The sequence below is a fragment of the Silene latifolia genome, chromosome Y (genome assembly GCF_048544455.1).
Source record: "Silene latifolia isolate original U9 population chromosome Y, ASM4854445v1, whole genome shotgun sequence".
Lineage (NCBI taxonomy): Eukaryota > Viridiplantae > Streptophyta > Magnoliopsida > Caryophyllales > Caryophyllaceae > Silene > Silene latifolia.
In genome coordinates, this window is record NC_133538.1 from 348,723,768 (window position 1) to 348,744,466 (window position 20,699).

The 20,699-nt window shown below is 38.1% G+C and overlaps 2 protein-coding genes across 2 annotated transcripts; one reads left to right on the forward strand and one right to left on the reverse strand.

Annotated features, from left to right (window-relative positions):
- Window positions 1–758: 758 nt before the first annotated feature.
- LOC141631598 (putative mitochondrial protein AtMg00860) lies at window positions 759–1,397 on the reverse strand. The gene has a single exon (XM_074444247.1). The coding sequence runs from the start codon at window positions 1,395–1,397 to the stop codon at window positions 759–761; it is 639 nt and encodes a 212-aa protein (XP_074300348.1).
- A 5,500-nt stretch (window positions 1,398–6,897) lies between these two features.
- On the forward strand, window positions 6,898–7,493 carry LOC141631599 (uncharacterized). The gene is made up of 2 exons (XM_074444248.1): window positions 6,898–7,043; window positions 7,148–7,493. Exons 1-2 carry the CDS (start codon window positions 6,898–6,900, stop codon window positions 7,491–7,493), a joined length of 492 nt encoding a protein of 163 aa, XP_074300349.1.
- The last annotated feature ends 13,206 nt before the right edge of the window (window positions 7,494–20,699 follow it).

The following is a 20,699-nucleotide window of genomic DNA, read 5'->3' on the forward strand; positions in this document are numbered from 1 at the left end:
CCTTTTTATTGGGTGCGTTTCATTATGGCTAGGTTAAAGAGAGACTTAACTTGTGATTCGAACTAATAATCGTGTGTTTTATTGGTCATCCCTTATATCGTTCCTTATTCGTTCATGCTGTTATTGAATTAAAATAATCGCGTGTATTAGGTTATTTGATAATTAGGTTATTTGATTATCGCGTTTCGAATAATATTACAAAGGAATTGGGAAATTGTTTCCACGATAGTTTGCTCAAGAGTCAATTGAAAGTTGTTAGTCTATGATCAATTTGATAATCAGTTTGTGGAAATTCTTATCCCGAGACCGTTTAAACCATCTGAATTCATATTTATTACTCTTCATTCAATTGCTTATTTAATCTCTAGTTTAGTTACTCAATCACTTGAATCTCCCCCATTTTGGTTACTTATTTTCTATACTTTAATTCACATAAATTACGCCGCCTTCTCTGTGGATCGATCCTTATTACCATATACTATCATTTAGTTAGAGGTTTTAAGTGTTATAAATATTATCTTTGGGAGCATACGACTTCGACTTCAGTTTGCCCTTCCTCCTTAACTCCCCTTGAGTCCATGAATAATGAGTTTTATTTCCCCCATTTTGTAATTCTTGAATTAAGGTCTGTCATTGCTCATCATTCTCCCAACTGTTCTGAACCTGAGTTTTAAGGTAAGTGTTTATTTGTGACAAGATTAAGGACATCAACTTACTGCATGCATTCTAGAAAGAGCATCTGCAGCTCCATTCTCTTTTCATTTCCTATATATAATCTCATAATCCAACCCCAAAAGTTTGGGCAGACATTTGATTTGAAATGTGGTAGTTATCTTCTGTTCCAATAGGTACTTGAGACTGAAATGATCAGTCTTAATTTTGAAATGTCGCCCACTGAGATAAGGCCTCCATTTCTTAATGGCAAAGATGACAGCTAGTAACTCTTTCTCATAGGTGGAGCTAGCCTGTGTCCTTGGAGAAGATGCTTTACTGATGTAGGCAATGGGATGGCCATTCTGTGTAAGCACAGCCCCCATACCCTTGTCTGAAGCATCTGTTTCCACCACAAACTCCACTGAGAAAGTAGGAAGAGCTAAGACAGGTGCTATAGTCATTGCCTCCTTCAACTGCAAGAATACTGCAGTGGCTGTAGTACCCCACTTATATCCATTTTTCTTCAACAAATTGGTCAAGGGCTTACTTATAATTCCATACCCTTGAATAAACTTTCTGTAATATCCAGTAAGGCCCAAAAAGCCTCTTAACTCCTTCACATTCCCCGGTTGTGGCCAGTTAACCATGGCTTTAATTTTGGCAGGATCTGTTTCAACCCCCTTAGCAGAAATCACATGCCCCAGATACTCCGCCTCAAGGACCCCAAACACACACTTGGACATTTTAGCAAATAGTGTGTGTTACCTAAGGACACCTAAGGCTATTCTGAGATGGTGTGTATGTTCTTCCAAACTCTTACTGTAAATGAGTATATCATCAAAGAATACTAGCACAAATTTTCTCAGGTAAGGCTTGAAAATAGTGTTCATAAGGTGCTGAAAGGTTGAAGGGGCGTTAGTTAAACTAAAGGGCATAACTAAAAATTCATAATGGCCTTCATGTGTTCGAAATGCAGTTTTTGGGACATTATTAGGGTGCATTCTGATCTGCCAATGGCCAAACCTAAGGTCAATTTTTGAAAAAATCACAACCCCTTGTAATTCATCCAATAACTCATCTAGGACAGGGATTGGGAATTTATCCTTGACAGTGTATTTGTTTAATTCCCTATAATCAATACAAAGTCTTCATGTACCATCTTTCTTCTTGACCAACACAATAGGAGATGAGAAAGGGCTATGACTGGGTCTAACAACCCCTGACTCTAACATTTCTTTCAAAATATTTTCAATGGCATCTTTTTGAACAACAGGATACCTATAAGGTCTCACATTTATAGGCGGTGTTCCTCCAGTTAAATGAATTTTATGGTCATGGGATCTATGAGGGGGCCGTTCAGTAGGTGTTTTAAGGACATCCTCAAACTCATCTAATACAACTTGTACTGTAGAAGGTATAGTGTTACCTTCCTGAGTTTTAATTTCTTCTGTAGACTAGACTGAACTGATAATGCAAAGAGCTGGGCTGTCGCAGCAATACAATTGCCTTTGACAATGAGTAATTGGAGCTGCTTGTCATTTACCCAATCTACTGCTCCCAATTTCCCTCCCCTCAATACGTGTTTCTTTCCCTTGTACTGGAATTGCATTCTAAGCTGCTTGAAGTTCCACAACACAGGTTCCAATGAAGAGAGCCATTGCACACCCAACACCATGTCACAGGTCCCCAATGGTACTAGCATGATATCAGCCTGGAATGTTTCCCCTTGCAGTTGCCAACTAAATTGCTTGACCATAGACTTGCTGTAAAGACTCTCACCATTAGCCACAGACACAGCTACATGATAACTTGGAGTAATTCTACATCCTAATTTTCTTGCTGTCTTTTCATCTAGAAAATTATGGGTGCTTCCTGAGTCTATGAGTATGTTTAAGGAGTTCCCTCGAACCCTCCTTGTAACCTTCATTGTCTGAAATGCAGCATTCCCAGTGATTGCATTCAGTGAAATTAGGGGGGGTAACTCATCACCAACTTCCTCCTCTTGCTGCAACATTTCAGGAGTTTCAGAAGTCTCCATTCCCTCAGTTGAAATGGTAACAACCTCAATACTATGCAACTAAGCTAGACATTTATGACCAGAAACAAACTTCTCAGAACAAAAGAAACACAAGTTCGTGGCCCTTCTTTCAGCAATAAACTCAGGGGTTAATTTTTGTCTTGTTGTTCTGAATTGTGAGTTGGTGTTTGCAATTACCTTTGGAATGTTATGTGAATGTGACTGATATGGTGTGAAAGGTTTGGTCACAGGCTTTATCCAACAGGGGTTTATTTCTCCTATTAATACAGGATAAGGTGTTTTCTTGTAATCTGGCCAAAGTGTAAGCATCAATTAAAGGTTGGGGTTTGAACATTCTTATAGTGCTTTGAATGTCAGGCTGTAATCCACTAAAAAAACAACTGATGGCTTGCTTTTCTGATAGATCATTTCTGATCAATAAAGCATCAAATTTCTCCTGATATGCTTCAACAGTCCCAGAATGTTTCAGATTCATCAGTTCTGAAATAGGATCATCATATGGTTGATTCCCAAATCGAGCCAAGATTGCAGCTTTATACACCTCCCATACAGGCTATACTCCTTGTGGATTAGTCTTCATCAAAGATTGGTGCCAAAGTACTGCTTTCCCTTCCAAATGTATTGACACAAGTTTCACCTTCAAATTATCATTTGTCGCGTCCACCTCAAAGAATTGTTCACACCTGTAAACCCATCCCTGCACATCTTCACCATTAAAATGTGGAAATTCAATTATAGAGAATCTGGCAAAATTTGAGGTGAATTGTTGTCCGCCATTGTTGGGTGCATTTCTCTCCAATGTTGAAACTTTGGTACTAATTTCTTGGAATTGATCTGTAATTCTGAGCATGGTTTCTCTTAGAGCACGCATTTCATCTCTGAATTTATTATGTTGCCTTTGTTGTTCTGCCAAGAATTCTGTCCAAGAATCCTTTATATTCTTCTGAAATTCTTGAAGTGCTGCCTGTGCTTTTGTCCCCATTGTTATAGAGGTTTTTTAATGAAGTGTTTGAGGTATTTTAATAAAGTTTTATTACAAAAATTGAAAGATATTTCCAAAATGATTCAGGAGATTGCCAGGAGCGAATCTCTGATACCACTTGGAATGAACTTATAGGAATTAATTCGAAGAAATCCGAGAAACAATTGCATGATTTCTAAATTGAAGAAAACAATCGAGCTTAAAGTTTCATTAATGGAAAGCTTAAATGTTACAAGCTTAACAGAAATTATAGAGAGGATTTGTGAGGATTGTAATACAAATGAATAAATGTAAACTGAATGACTCAAGGCCTATTTATAGTAATATATAAATGATCATTGCCAACTAATTTTAACTAACTGCCTCCAGCTGTATTTGTGGAATTCTGTTAGGGATCTGTTATGGCGCCAACTCAGCAGTTTGTTAGGTGAGTTAGTTAGGTTCAGGACAGTAAGCAACCGCACAAACTACAAACAAAACTTCAATTCAATTTTAACCCGTACGATGCATTACTTGAGTAATCAGAATATCAGATACTATATTATAGGGTGTGTTTGGATTGAAGGAATTGGAGGTAAAAGAAAGGGAAGGAGAGTAGGGGATTTAATATCGCTTATTTGGATAGCAAATAAGGGGGAAAGGAAATGGAGGGATCCATTTTTTCTCCTCTAAGCCTAATCAAAATCTCTCCACAATAGACAAGATTTGAAGGGAAATGTATCCAAACAACCACACTCCATTCCCCCCCCCCCCTCCCCACCGCCGTTTCCCTTCTCTCCTTCCCCCTCCCCTCCCTTTCCTGATACTTTTGCTATCCAAACCACACTCCATTCCCCCCCTCCCCCCCGTTTCCCTTCTCTCCTTCCCCCTGCCCTCCCTTTCCTGATACTTTTGCTATCCAAACACTCCCTTAATGTACTTCATAGGAAAAAAAGGGAGGGGAGGGGGATAGAGGGAAAGGAAACAGAGAGGAGGGAGAATGAGAAATGGTTGTTTGAATACATTTTCCCTCCAAATCTTGCCTATGTTGAAGAGATTTTGATTTGCTTTGGAGGGGGGAAAATGCATTCCTCCAAATCCCTCCCCATCTATATCCCTCCACGCTTATTTGGTATCCAAACAAAGGATTTTAAATCCCTTACTCTCTCCCCCTTTCCTTTCCCTCCAAATCTTTCAATCCAAACAAGCCCTAAGGGTGTGTTTGGATAAGACAAAAGGAGGGAAAGGGATGGGTGGGGGAAGGTGAGAAAGGAAAGGAAGAGGAAGGGAGAGGAGGGAGAATGGAGGAGGTGATTTTGCCTCCAAATATTGCCTATGTTGGTGGGGAAATAATTTGCCTTGTATGAGGAAAATGGAGGGATCCAATTTCCATCCCCTCCAAATCCTTCTACCTTTATTTTGCTAACTAAACAATGGATTTCTTGTCCTTCTAATTTCCTCCCCTCTCTTTCCCTCCAAATCATTCAATCCAAACATACCCTAAGTGATCAATATAGCACCACACACAAGTAACTTTCAAAGAAAATTAATCATTTCTTGAAATGCTCTACAGATTACAACACTGTACGCAAAGTTCGCTTATATTAGATACTAGCTCATTGCTATACATACCAACCATAGCCCATAACCTATCATCGCTGACATTTATCCAAATAGAATCATGGATACGCAACAGGAAAGGCGAGGCCAACAAGAAGAAAATTGTAGCCTACATTGAAAAAGATGATGTGCTTACAAGTTACATTTTCCGTATCAGCAGCAGTTCCAGCCCCACAACAATATATTTTTGGTGCCATGTAATTGATTTTTTCACAGTTCTTGTCAGCAACAATAGGGCCTTCCGTCGCTCTTGTATCAGCTCCAAGAATAACACCATCCTAGATAAATTATCTGGTTTTAATTATGGGTCCACCACACCATGTTATTCAACCAACAATTCTGCGTAACTTAAGTATATTAGTTCTCGTCTTATAGTGCAATTATGGACTTGTGAATAATATATACACGGGCACCAATAGATGCCCAGTCTCTTCAACATTAGTCAGCTAATTTTTACAAACATCACATGTAAAAAGATAATTGCTTTCCAATTTCTCTTATCCATATAACAATCCAGCAAGAAAGAAAACAAGCAACTGCAAGATGTATCGTACACAGACAAAACTATAGTTATTCATCATTAACTACAAATCAAAGCAGAAACCTTTATTATAAGTTTACAATTCATACTCATTTTATAAGAACATTGTTATAAGACTACGAAGCATTACGCATTTTCTACAAGGCTCCATATAATCACACTCTATTCTGATGTAGTAATCTTAAACTGAGTCGCTTGTCACGGTTGGCTTCATGTCCAACGGAGGTTCATGTGTTGGGCGCGCTTTAAAGCTCAAAGAATCAAGTTTCATGGAAAAATCTAGAAGATTATAGAAGCATCTGGAAATGACTAGAGTGTCCTAAAAGTTTACAGAACATGGTAGTCTTCTAGAAAATTCTATAGGGGTCCGGAATATTCTAGAATAGTGTAGAGTAATCTAGAGTATTCTAACAGTGTCTAGAATATTCTAGAATAGAGGGGAGTCTTCTGGGTTGTTCTAGATTGTTCTAGTGCATACTAGAATTGTCTAGAAGGGTCCAGAATGTTCTAGTAGGTACTAGAACATTCATGTACGTGGTAGAGATATCTAGTAGTGGCTGGGGAACATTCTGGAAGTTTCTGGGGTTGTGATGTCTGGAGCTAAGGTTCCGTTTCTAGAGAGTTCTATAGGAGTAGTATAAATAAGGGTAAGAGGCATCATTTGCCAACCATCCTACCAAACACACACACCAAACATTGTATCCAAGTCTTGTAATTCTCTTAAAGTATTCAAGTGTAATATAAATAACTTTTTCACACTTAGTGTCAAGACTTCTTATCCGACATTTAGTCTCTATAACTCTTATAATATTCCGCTGCAAAGGGGATGCCTAACTTAGCTTGCGAAGGAGTGCGAGTTAAGTGGCACATGAGCTTGGTTTTCTAGTGTCAAAGTAACCAAGGCGTGACAAGTAGTATCAGAGCAGGTTCCTGCGAAGACCATACATTGCGGGGATGTCGGGTGTTGAAGCAACTAGTGCCATTAGTGGGACTGTGAATGTGCAGAAGGCAAAGGAGTCTACTAGTTCTCGGCTTGCGCGCTTGGGGGACGCTGTGGTAGAGCATTAAGGGGGGATTGAGGGAATGAGTGAAAAGGTGGAGAATATAAGTGATCAGGTCATGGCGTTGGATAATGGGGTGAGCGACCTTGTGAAGCAGGAAATGCAAGGTGCATTCAACGTTCTTGCAAGCTCATTTGAAGAAAGGCTTGATAAGAGGATGGATGAGAAGTTGGTTGCCCTAGTCTAGCCCCTCTTGAAGCGAATCGACGAGCTTCAAGAACAAATCGTGGTGTGTAGAGCTGCAGTGGCAGGGAGTGTCGTGCCATAATTAGAGAGGCATCAACTAGGATCAAGGTGCCTCAACCGCCTAAATTCAACGGGAGTAGGGACAAAAAGGAGATAAATAATTTCCTGTGGTGCGTCGAGCGTTACTTTGACGCTCTCCGAGTTGAAGACGATGCCAAGAAGATCACTACCGCCAGTATGTACCTTGTCGATGACGCAATCCTATGGTGGAGTTGTCGACAAACCGAGGTGAAGAAGGGACTATGCCAAATCAGGACATGGGACGAGTTCAAAGTAGACTTCAAAAAGCAGTTCTACCCCGATAATGCCGAGGAGGTTGCTTTGAAGAAGTTGTGGGAATTGCGACACACGGGGACCGTAAAAAATATGTGAAGAAATTCTCATCAATTCTCATCAACGGTGCTGGAGGTGTCGAGTATGCCCGAAAACTTATTGCTCATATACTTCATGGATGGGTTACAACGTTGGGCGGAACAAGAGTTAATACGCCACAACGTGAAGACCCTAAACGAGGCGATCGTGGCGGCGGATGTTAGTTTCATGAACCCCTAATTAGACTTCTTTAATTAGTTTATAATTTACTCATTAAATTAGAAGATGAAGATCTAGGTACAAGCAAACACTAATAAACAAAATAAGGAGAAGACAATTTCGTTAGAATGAGGAGGGGATGAAAAAGGGCACAAGTAAAGTCTCCTACCTTCACTTGTTTTTGAGTTATATCACAAAAGGATGATCCTCCTAAACCTCAAGTGTAGAGGTCCTCCAAAGATTGCACCCAAGACTCTTACCCAAACACTAGTATAAATATTAACTAGATATTTTATACTAGTGACCTTAAATGTAATCTTATATTAATCTAATTACTACCATAGTAATCTTGTGATTTTATTAGAATATTATCACAAATTTTGAATATAAAAACCAATTTTTATGAGAGAGGAAGAGAGAGTTTTCATAAGAATAAGAATGAAAGGAAAATGAGAATCCTCTCTTATTTTGATGGGTGGGACGGTTTGCATGAGCTAGGGAAGAACAAATTTTTCTTCTCAAGGTTCCTTTTTGTCTTAACAAGAAGGCTAGGTCTAGGCCTAGAAATAAAATATGTTCTTAGTGTCATGATTGTGTCTTAAGCTACTTAAACACATTTGTCCACAACACTAATTTTCCCCCTCAATTTTTCGGTCCATTTCACATAAAATGGATTCCATTTTATCTTTCACAATTTGTCAATTGTCATATAAAGTGTGACATGTGGCATATGACATGTTATTAGACAATGTATGCATATTTAACAAATTAAATATCATTACATAATCAATAATTACACTTAACAATTTAAGTAGTAATTAACAATTGTATGTATATAAAATAGGTCATTTTGAATTTAGTTAATATAATCTACAACAATTTGTAATTATAGCTAACTAATTCTTCTTATCTCCAATGTTTCATAAACATTAATCAATTTAGTAATATAACATTTTAATTACTAAATTGAATTTTATTTAATCATATTACAATAAGATATAAAACTCTCTCTTATAAATAAAATTTGTTTAATTTAAGGAATTAATTAATCTGTATCGATATACAATTAATTAACTTTACAGTTTGGGAATCGTCCTTTAGGTGTGACCTTAAGGGATAAACGGATCACCACCGTCAAACGATAGTAATGTCAAACTCTAGTTAGCCAATCATTACCGATAAATGTTGATCAGTTGACTATATAATTGAATCATCCCTTATGTATTCTTATTATGAGATTTGATTATGTGATCGCACTATTGTTGAGGACACATACTCCAACAGCGGAGTCCTTATACGAAGTGATAAGTTATCGAAGAACGGGCAAAGAGGCGGATAGAAGCCACGAGATTGGTGGGGGAGACCGCCAATCAAGAACCATCACGGGTGATGGTATGAGGGCCAAAGAAGCAACACAAACCCGGAGCCGTACGCAAGGACGCGACAAAAGTAAGACGTTCAACTGCTTCTTGTGCGGTGGGCCGCACATGGTCAGGGACTGCCCCCAAAAGGCAAAGCTTAACGCAATGGTGATGCGCTACAAAGATGAAGAGTCATCGGAGTCCCATGAACCAAGGAGGCTCGGGGCAATGAAACTTCGCAATACGGGGGTCGTGGACAATTCGACGGGACCGGGTACCGCGACAAAATTTGGCGTCGAGCTGACGTTAAAGGTTACTGGGGTCGTTAGCAAGGAGCCTTCGGGGCTGGATGCTACGACAAATTGTGAAGTCAAGCCGACTAAAAAGGCTAACGAGGTCGCGTACGAGGTGGCAGCAACAAATAAAGAGGCGAGACGCAAGTACCAGGGGAACTTGTTGACCGTCAATGGGGAGTTGAATGGTGTTAACTCGGGTGCTAATCGACTCAGGGCAACACACAACTACGTTGCCTTGAGAGTGGTTAGGGACATGGAAATTTGATATACCAAAACTGGGGCGAGTTGAAGGTAGTGAATTCTTCGGCTACGCCAATTTACGGGATGGCCTATGGAGTCCCAATCCGCTTGGAAATGTGGAAGGGAAAGGCCAAATTCATGATCGTTGATATAGACGATGAAGATGTTGTCCTTGGCATGGAGTTTATCGACTCAGTCAGGCATTCAAATTTGGGGATGGCGCGATCACAATCATGTCAAACGGAAGCGAGATTGAGATCAAGCTCGCACAACAGGAAGGCGATGCAAGGATCGCTTCCTTACGAGTGATTAAGGCGCCAATAAGAAGGCGTCAACCAAAGATTCAAGGATGGATTAACCCCGCGAGGCATCGGGAATTTGTTCAACAAGGGTGTTGTTATTGATGTACAACTAGATGACAGAAAACAACATATGAGCATGGTTATCGAGGATTGACCGTGACGAGGACGTCTACATCTTTGGTGGGGGAGAATGTCACGGCTGGCTTCATGTCCAACCGAGGTTCACGTGTTGGGTGCGCTTCAAAGCTCAAAGAATCAAGTTTCATGGAAAAATCTAGAAGGTTATAGAAGCATCTGGAAATGACTAGAGTGTCCTAAAAGATTCCAAAACATGGTAGAGTCTTCTAGAATATTCTAGAGGGGTTTGGAACATTCTAGAATAGTGTAAAGCAATCTAGAGTATTCTAGAAGTGTCTAGAATATTCTAGAATAGTGGGGAGTCTTCTGGGTTGTTCTAGATTGTTCTAGAGTATACTAGAATTGTCTAGAAGGGTCCAGAATATTCTAGTAGTACTAGAACATTCATGTACAAGGTAAAGATATCTGGTAGTGTTTGAGGAACATTATGGAAGTTTCTGGGGTTGTGATGTCTGGACCTAAGGTTCCGTTTCTAGAGAGTTCCATAGAAGTAGTATAAATAAGGGTAAGAAGCATAATTTGTCAATCATCCTACCAAATACACACACACCAAACATTGTATCCAAGTCTTGTAAATCTCTTAAAGTATTCAAGTGTAATATAAATAACCTTTTCATAATTAGTGTCAAGCCTTCTTATCCGACATTTAGTCTCTATAAGATGGCGGTGATCAACTGGTCCCTAAAGGTCACACCTATAGGATGTGTTTGAGAGATGTGGTTATAGAAATATAATCACATTGATGCCTTATATGACTAAACAGTTAGTCAATGTGTTGATGAGACAATTATTTAATGAAGATTAAATAATATTAGTTGAGACGAATTAACTGTCAATTCGTAAATTGAATATAATAAGTTATATTTAATTAAATGTATGTAATGTTAGCTTGGACGAATTAATCTGTTAATTCGTAATTAAATGTAATCGGTTATATTTAATATCAACAAGATGAATGTGTCATAGTGGTAATAGTGAGGGTACTCAAACCAAGAGGTCATGGGTTCGATCCTCACTAGATGACAATTTACACATTTTATACATTTTTGGAATAACCGAAAATAAGAAGAAAATTATCATCTTATTTTCGGATATGGGACGAGAAAAATAAAAAAAAAAGAAAATCCTACCCTAATCCATTCCTATACACGGTTTATAGGGGAGTGGGGAGAGGATTTTCTAACCTAATTTTTCCTAAGCCATTCTTGCCTCCCTCTCATCAGAAAAAACACAAAAAAAACCTAAAATTATTTAGTTAATTTTTGGATCGATTCTAGCATAATCAAAGGGCATATCTCATATCGTCTTGGGTGCAACTGATAGGCGAATATCTACTTTGATATTGTTCTTAGGCCGTATTTGCTAGGACCGAAGGTTATTTCTAAATCCTATATAATTTTGTTTATGCAATTTAAATTTTATGACTAGTTTCATCATTATAATTCGTTATAGTCCTTATATTTAAAGGGATGCATACAGATAAATCCCACAAGTGGTATCAAAGCCAAGGCCACGAATTTTAATTTTGATGATTTTCATAAAATTGTTTGTAAACAATAATTAGGGTTTGCGAAAAAAAAGGTAATCGGCTGGATTTTTTTTTTTTGAGCCGTGGAATTTTTTTTTTCCGTTTCCGTTACTGTTCACGGATGAACAGTATTATTAAAAAAAAATTATTTTCTGTTTTTTTCTTTCGGTTTCTCCTGAAAAACCGATTAAAGTTTTTTTTGCGGTTGTTTTTGTTTATGCCGATTTGAAATGCATCCGAGAAAAGAAATTTTTTTTTCCCGGTTACTGTTCACGTCACGTGGTTACTGTTCACAGTGGCCAGAAAAAAAAAAATTTGTTTTGTTATGGTTTTTACAGAAAAACCGCAAGAAGAAAGAAATAAAAACGGGCTGTTTTTGTTGTTTTGCCTATCCAGCCAAGAGAAAAGTAAAAAAAAAAAAAATTTTTTGTTTCTGTTACTGTTCACGTGCTGGACAGATTTAAAAAAAAAAAATTATATTTTTTTTTTTTTAGCTGTAAAATCAAGAAAAGTTTTCTTTGGGTTGTTTCGGTTTTTACCGAGATAAATTTTAAAGAAAATTTTTTTTGGGTTTGTTGTGGCCAATTAATTATTGTGAAGCGGTTCATAATTCATGGATACCTAATCATTTTAAAGCAGTTTAAAATTTTGACGGATTAAATTCATATTACAAGTTTAATATGAATTAAGATTGAAATTAATGTGATTAATTGAGGAATTGTCACTTAATTTGATAATTTAAATGGGTGGTTTGGATAAAATTAATCTACATAATTAAAGAATTATGTCTTGCATGTTTAATTTTTTTAGTTGATGCATTTTATTTAGTTGAATGAATCGTTTGAATGGTTTAATTTACGTATTTTTGCAATCGGTTGTAATTTGTAATACTTAGTGTGGCCTTAGTCAAATTATGTTTTCGTAATGAAGGAAACATAATTTTTATGTAATTATGAGATCTCGAATCTCCTTTTTTTATTTCTTTAGTTTTGGGTTTTTGAAATTAGAATGTAATAAATAGGTTTATTATGTAATTTTATTTATTGTAATTTCAAAGAAGACTAAAGATGGAGGTTGGAGCTCACTCCCGCTACATCGATCAAGATGGAACATCAAGACAAGCTTCTCGGGTCCAAGGATCGATTCCAAACTTGTATTTATGTTCATTTTGATAGGATAGGCCACACTAGGACTCTATTATTGTTTTTACATTTTACTATTCTTATTGTTTTTCATTCACATGCTAGTTAATGCATCATATTCCGCCTAAACCAAACCACCTACTACTGAAATGCATGAAAATTGACTCATATAGATTGTATGTTAGTTTTCATGGACATACAGATGTCACATACTTATTAAGCCATCACCTTAGTTTATTCATTCACGCATGCTAGATATTAGTTCACTTAAAATGAATTAAAATAAAGTTGATGGGATCTTCCTCTAAAACGGAAATTGAGATTAGGCAAACAACTATGAATCCCTTCTTCGTCGGTAGGCATAATATGACCCCTTCTACGTTGGGTAAGTAGTTTGTGTTTACTTAGTTTATCTAAACATTATAGTCCGAAGAGTTTCTCTTGATTATAATGGACTAAAGATAGAATTTACAGAAATTTATCGACCAAGAATTCTAAAGGTAGAATTAGCCAAGAGGTGGGCTTATCAATTTACAGAAATTGAGTCTTGGGATCATTTATATAATTCTTGAGGAAGGTCAATTGTATAAATGCATTAGTCTTCGCGTTATAACAGTATTGCATTAGACTTAAAAATCCAATCGATGCATAGGCTTATTATTCAATTTTCTTTTCGCAGTGTAGAACACGTTAATTTTACTGTTACAACAAATGGCTGGAAATAACAAAATCCCAATGCCAAGTGCCACACTTGATCGCGCGTCCTGGCTGAAAGTTTTTATGGACAACATGAATCAGTTCACACGCCTGAAAAATGACGGGTCCAACTTTGTGGACTGGCAGGCAGCACTACAGAATGCTGCCATTGTTGACGGTAAGCTCAGGTACTTAACTGAGCCAATACCGGTAAACCCAGGCCCCAATGCAGGAGTGAACGAGTCACTCGCTTATAGTGATTTCGTTATGGAAGCGGGTGCGATAAAGAACGTACTCATATTTGCAATGGAAACCAATTTGCAGAGACGCTTCATTGCCCAAGGTTCAAACAAGATTTTCACCACGCTCACTAACGAATTCTCAAAGGCACCGAGAATCGTTACTTATGAGCATACCTGTCGCTTCTTTGATGCGAAACTCCAAAAGGGCCAACCGGTTAGCCCACACATTCTTAACATGATTGAGAATGTCGAGAAATTGGAGGCACTTAATTGCAAAATCAGTGAGAGCATTGTCATTGACCGAATGCTTCATTCTCTTCATGATGGTTTTGCCCTTTTCAGGGCGAACTACTATATGAATGACTTGAAAAAGAGTCCTGATGAGCTACACTCACTTCTTGTACAGACCGAGAAGGATATGAAATTGAGTGGGAGCATGAAGCAGGATGTTCTCATGATTTCCAATAAAAGTAAAGGTAAGGGCAAGGCTCATGGCGACCTCGCTGTAGGTAAGCCAAAGTTCAAGAAGCCAGGAAACGGTAAGAGTGGGCCTGGTGAGACTAGTGGCTCACAGGGCAAGACAAAGAGCAAGGGCGGTGACATTGAGTGCCACCATTGTCACAAGACTGGACATTGGAGGAGGAACTGTCCCGTGTACCGTGAGGACATAAAAGCAGGCCGCGTCGTTCCTGTTGGTATGTCATCTTATATTCATATGATTGAGATAAACCATGCAAGTTTCGGAACTTAGGTACTTGATACTGGTCGTGGTTCTCATCTGTGTAATTATTTGCAGGACCTAAAGAACATCATGCCTCTCGAAAAAGGTGATGTAGACCTGCGAGTCGGGAATAGAGCACGAGTTGCTGCAGTCTCGAAGGGAACATACGTAATCCAACTCCCTAGTGGTTTTGAGTTATTTTTAAATAACTGTTACTATGTACCCAGTTTGTCTAAGAACATTATTTCTGTTTCCCTACTTGCTAAAGAGGGTGTTGCATTTTCAATAAAGGATAATAGCTATATTTTCTCTTTCAATGGAATGATTTATGGTAAAGCAGTTTCCATGAGTGGAATTTACATCTTAGATCAAACCACGGAAGTATTACACATGAATAATAAGAAGTTAAAGGTTGGTGACAAAGATCAAACCTATCTATGGCATTGTCGAATGGGACACATAAATGAGAAACGCGTGAAGAAACTCGTCGATAATGGGACTATTCCCGCATTCGATTTTTCTACATATGGCACGTGTGAATCATGTCTCATTGGTAAAATGACTCGAATTTCCTTCAAAGGTGTTGGAATGCGCGCTAGTGACCTATTAGGACTCATACATACTGATGTTTGTGGACCTATGCCAATTACCGCTAGAGATGGCTATAGATATTTTATCACTTTCACGGACGATTTGAGTAGATATGGATATGTCTACTTAATAAAGCATAAAAGTGAGTCCTTTGAGAAATTCAAGGAATACCAGAATAGGGTTGAAAACCAACTGGGTAGAAAGGTTAAAGCACTCCGTTCAGATTGGGGTGGCGAATATCTTTCAAATGAGTTTAATCAACACCTTAAAGACTGTGGAATCGTTCTACAGTTAACTCCACCTGGAACACCTCAATTAAATGGTGTGTCCGAACGGAGAAATCGAACCTTATTTGATATGGTTCGATCCATGATGAGTCACACGGTAGTGCCTGATTCATTATGGGGTTTTGCTCTTTTGTCAGCTGCTCTTATACTTAACCGAAGTCCGACTAAAGCTGTCGACAATACTCCATATGAAATGTGGAAGGGAACGGTCTCTAACTTGTCTTTTATTCGGGTTTGGGGCTGCGAGGCTTATGTCAAGTGGAGACACGAGGATAAGCTCGGCCCGCGATCGGTCAAGACATACTTTATAGGTTATCCAAAAGGAACATTTGGTCATTACTTCTATTCGCCTACCGAACATCGAGTTTTTGTTGCGGCTAGTGCGACGTTCTTAGAGAAAGAATTTCTCGAGAACAAGACGAGTAATAGAACCTTCGAGCTGTCGGAGATTCCAGAACCAACAATCGAGGAACAGATGGAGGAAGATGTTCCTCCAACTGATGATACGGTTAATATTCCTGAGGAACCTAGGAGATCGGGTAGAGTCTGTCATCCTCCGGACAGATACATTGGTGATACCCGTCGTTGTGAGTACCAAAGATAAAATTTATAATCTCCTATTAAGACTAACCTAGGCTAGTGGTAACAGGGTCGAACCACAAGGAGGCAGTTGTAAATTTTAGTTGATTTATGTTCGATCGAGGTAACTATTGTGGGGGTTGAATTGAATTGGTCTACAGCTAAAAGAGAATAAAGGCAATAAACTAAATAAACGATTTAAACAGATAAAAGAAGGGTACTAGGATGGTCGGTTCATTATAGCTTCGGCGGCAGCAAACTAAGTCGGTCTGAATCAAACACAGGTAAGGCGGGAAATAAAGAGGTCCTCTCGGTCCACTCTTAACAAATAGCATCTCTCGATCTCGCTATAGGTCCCTAATGTCACTAATACTAACTCTCGTCCTGAAAAGTGACTAACGGTCTAAACTATACCTATCTTTCGATCTTAGCACAGTCTAGTCGATTTAATTGATGGTCTAATAACCTCCCCTACCTTTCGATCTAATGGGTCAGTCACGAAATAGGTATCTAACTGGTCGCATGCATTCGATTCGTTAAATACAAGATTAAAACAATTAAAACGAACATAAAACCCTACGAGGTCGGTCGATCGACTAGCAATGTCAGTCGATCGATCAACACGCGAGACAGTCCTTTCTAATCTAATGCCGCCTATGCCATAAATCGCCTACATCCTAGCACTAAAGAATTAGCTACTCATGATGAAAGTAATAACAACAATAAAACTAACAGCAATTACTGAATTCATGCTTAAAGAAGATAACAAATAGCGATAATACGATAATTGGCTTTGGGACACTAACTTAGCAAATCTATACAAATAATGAAAGTAAAACAATAAAATGGAATTAGGCGAAGGAATACCGAGATTAGGAGGAACGATTAAGAACAAGAACAGAAAATCCAATGCTAACCGATGTTCCAAACCCTAATTACTCGAATAAAATAAAACTGGAAGTACTGTATTGTGATAAAAACTTGGATAGAAAACTGATGTCAAACTTGATTGTTTATGTTACGTTATATAGCAATCAACGTAACACCTTATTTCCTAAACCTAAACTTCACGGGCTTCAAGATTCACGGTCTTTTAATTTACGTCTAGAATAGCGATCTGGTCGATCGACTGACAAGGCTGGTCGATCGACTGCTCCTCAGCAAACAATAGCTTCTGGATCCCGATAGTTGGTCGATCGACTGATGGGTCTAGTCGATCGACTGCTTGAGCTGCTACTTGACTTCTTTATTCTCGTGGATTTGTCTTTTGGGCCTTGGATTGCGTACCAAGCTCGTTCCTTAAGCAATTCCTTTACGTCATTTGCAATGCAGATTACTCGGGGACGGATTTGGCTTGATTTCTCGTTGAATTCTTCACATTTCTGCAATAATGTACAAAATACGGAAGTAGACGGAAATAGGGAGAAATGTAGCATAAACTACAAGAATGAGCTCTGAAATGCGTGTAAAATGGGATGTAAAACATCATATAAATAACACGCATCAAACTTCCCCAAACCAAACCCTTGCTTGTCCCCAAGCAAGAACTAGACTCGATCTAATGACCTAATGGAACGAGTTCAATCTCAGAGCGAAATGCAAACTGTTAAGCCCAAACCAATTTAATGCACAACCAACAATCAATTAGTAATGCGAATCATGCAAACGAATTATAAAGTCGTTAAAGATTCTTTGAATCAACTGTAGAGACTTATCAAATTGGACTCTCACGGGTCGCTCAAATCACTCAATAAGTACAGGTGATTAAATGTAAGATAGAAAGAAGTAATTTTGTAGTGACTCTCACCTAACTACGACCTATGAAAACATGCCAGCAATAAAATATGAAAATGACCTCTACGACCGTACATACACATTCCAACCGAACAGATGACCAATGACACATGCCGAGGTATATATGGGATATGTGAGGTATGGGTAAGAAGAGGCAAAACATTTTATGGTAAAGTGGAGGTGCAGGTGATCAAGCTAGTACCAAAACGGAACCAAGTGGCAACATCCAATTTCTTGCTCATAATCAAGCGAAACAGTGCTATAGCAAGCACAAAACTCACAATCTCCAAAATACTAAATCAATAAACTCCCCATAAAATATAAATGGAACATGGGAGCAAAAATCGCCAAAAGATAAGAACTGAATCATGTGAATTGATTTTTCCTTTTTCTTTCTTTCCAACTCCAGTCGATCGACTATAAATGGCAGTCGATCGACTGCTTCTACAGTACAGAACTCTTTTTCTTCTTTTTCGAAACATTTTTTCATTTCATTTTTTTTGTTTCTTTCTTTCTTCTTTTTATTTCATTTCCCAGTCATCATCTTAACAGAGCATATGCCACCAAAAATGAGTAACAATCCCAAAAACGCAGACTACTAGCTTGACAAGTGACAGGCTAAATGTAGGATGTAGTAATGGGACAAAAAGGGGTATTTTTGGCAGTGTGAAGCTTATGGGTATAATAAGAAAAGGGAAACCTCTACCACATGTGTCAACAAACCACAGACCGAATGCATACAGGTATTAAGTAGATCAAATTCATAATTATGCAAATTAAGGAAACATGTCTCATAAGGAGTAACTACTCTCATCCTAAATAAACCGGTCATGAATGTCACCAGTTATAGGCTCTAATTCTCATAAATATGATGTAGTTTGCCAATATTCTAAGTCAAGTCTCAAATCCAGCAATAATTTAACGAAAACTCGTAGATATGCATTTACAATTCTACTAATAACATGTTAATCTAGCAAGGCTCAAGCGAAACAGGTGCAAATGCAAAATCATCATAGAAATACTACCGTTCCGACTCGACCTATATGCTAAAATAAACGTGCATTTTGTGGAATTTTTGAAATTTTTCAATTTTTTTTTTGAATTTTGTATATATAAAATAAACAATGCAAACTGAAATGCGATAAACGTGTAACTGAAATGCAATAAAAACAATGCAAGTGCGACGCAAAACCCTTCCCCAAACCAAATCGCACAATGTCCCCATTGTGCAAAATCATATAATGAAGAAAAGAGAAATGGGAATTTGCGAGAAAATAAATAAGCAAGACACAAAGGAAAGATATGGAACTCACAAGACTTTAAGCGCAGCAAAGGAAACCTCCCCAAACCAGCGTGAGCTAGGAGGTTTCAGCAGCCAGCAGTGCTACCAATGAGGACCTGAAAAGACAATTAAAAACCACGCATAAGACCGAAGAAAATAATTTTGAAGCGTAAAAATTGTGCACAAATGAGACAATAGAAGAAATAGATAATTCGACGGAAAATAAAGTGGAGTAGAAGACTCCCTTATGTCCGCATATCGACCAAACACAGCAGGGGAGAGGTCGTGAACGAATATAGCAGCAGAAGTGGTCGATCGACCAAGAAGAACAGTCGATCGACCAAGTGGGCGTGAATAGTAGCTCCTGTAAACCTGCAATTCAGTCGATCGACCAATGGTGCCAGTCGGTCGGTCGATGAAAACACTCGCGGCGTCTTATTTCTTCGTAATTGCTCAATGATTTGAGCTAACAAGCTCTAAATACCTGCAAATGCACAATAGTACGCGCCCAAAATTGCGCAAAACCCAGAATAAAGTCTAGAGTACTTAAAAATCCTAAGCAAATAAAATAAAAGCGAAGTTTTCGCGCACACAAAAAGCAATAAAATTGTCTTAACAAAGCAAATAAAGAGAAGTTTATAACGGAATCGATCAACTAATAGTTGATCAAGAAGGACCACGGTATGGCCCACTTCGTCGGCTTCTGGCTACTAGAGGTAGCCTCAATGGTGCTCATATTATCAGTTGCACCCTTCTTAGCTTCAACAGTCGGAGAGCTCAATGGATCAACTTCGTCATCCCCCCAATCAAAGGCTTCACTACTACACATACCTTGCATTGGTGACGCTTTTTCAGGCGTTTTTCGATGCTTTAAAGCGTCAATTTTTTTTTTATCGACGCTTTATAAAAGCGTCAAATTTTGGGCCGTCACTATTTTTTGACGCTTTTTTTAGTCAATAATTATGACATTTTTTAGCGTCTTCATGGCCTATTGACGCTTTTAATTGTCAACAAAATTGACGCTTTTAAGCGTCTTTGGTGGCTATTGACGCTTTTAATTGTCAATAAATGTGACGCTTTTAAACGTCTTCATGGACTATTGACGGTTTTAATTGTCAACAAAATTGACGCTTTTAAGCGTCTTTGGTGGCTATTGACTCTTTTAATTGTGAATAAATGTGACGCTTTTAAGCGTCTTCCGCGACTATTGATGGTTTTATGTGTCAGTCGATGAGACGGAATTAGGCGTCAACTATTCATATATTGACACTTCTTCTTGTCACGGTCTAATTTCGACTTTTTGATTTCTGATAAAATCGTACGTAGAGATTAATTAAATACACCTATAAATAATATAGTACTACTAGCTATCATTACTAAATCATAAAAAATAAAACATAATGCAATGTACTCCGTATATAATTAATAACGTACCCACGTACTTTTATAAATAATTATACGTTTGATACATATACCGTCTCTATCACAAATACTATAGCTAGCTAGCATTGACAATTTAACTAATATAAACTAGTACGTAATTTTTAGTACGACAAAATCAAAAATACCAAAAGGGATCCGGAAGATAGTAAAAGTCCAAAAAATCGTAAAAAATGCTACGTAACTAGCTAGACAAGGACACTGATCCAGTAGTTTGAATGTAGTAGGGGCTTCAATCATGTAGGCGTAATGTCACAGAGACTTCAATCAACATATGAAAGCGCATCTTCAATCAACATTTGAAGGCGCATCAAAACCATCTGATGAATCTGAAACCTATAACGGGCAAAGAAAATATAATTTATATGAATATATTTGATTAGTACATATACACTTCACAAAAATGTT

Coding starts and splice junctions, on each gene's coding strand:
- LOC141631598 (XM_074444247.1), bottom strand. CDS start 1,397: ATGTCCAAGTGTGTGTTTGGGGTCCTTGAGGCGGAGTATCTGGGGCAT.
- LOC141631599 (XM_074444248.1), top strand. CDS start 6,898: ATGAGTGAAAAGGTGGAGAATATAAGTGATCAGGTCATGGCGTTGGAT. Junction 7,044..7,147: donor GATAAGAGGATGGATGAGAA/GTTGGTTGCCCT, acceptor TGCCATAATTAG/AGAGGCATCAACTAGGATCA.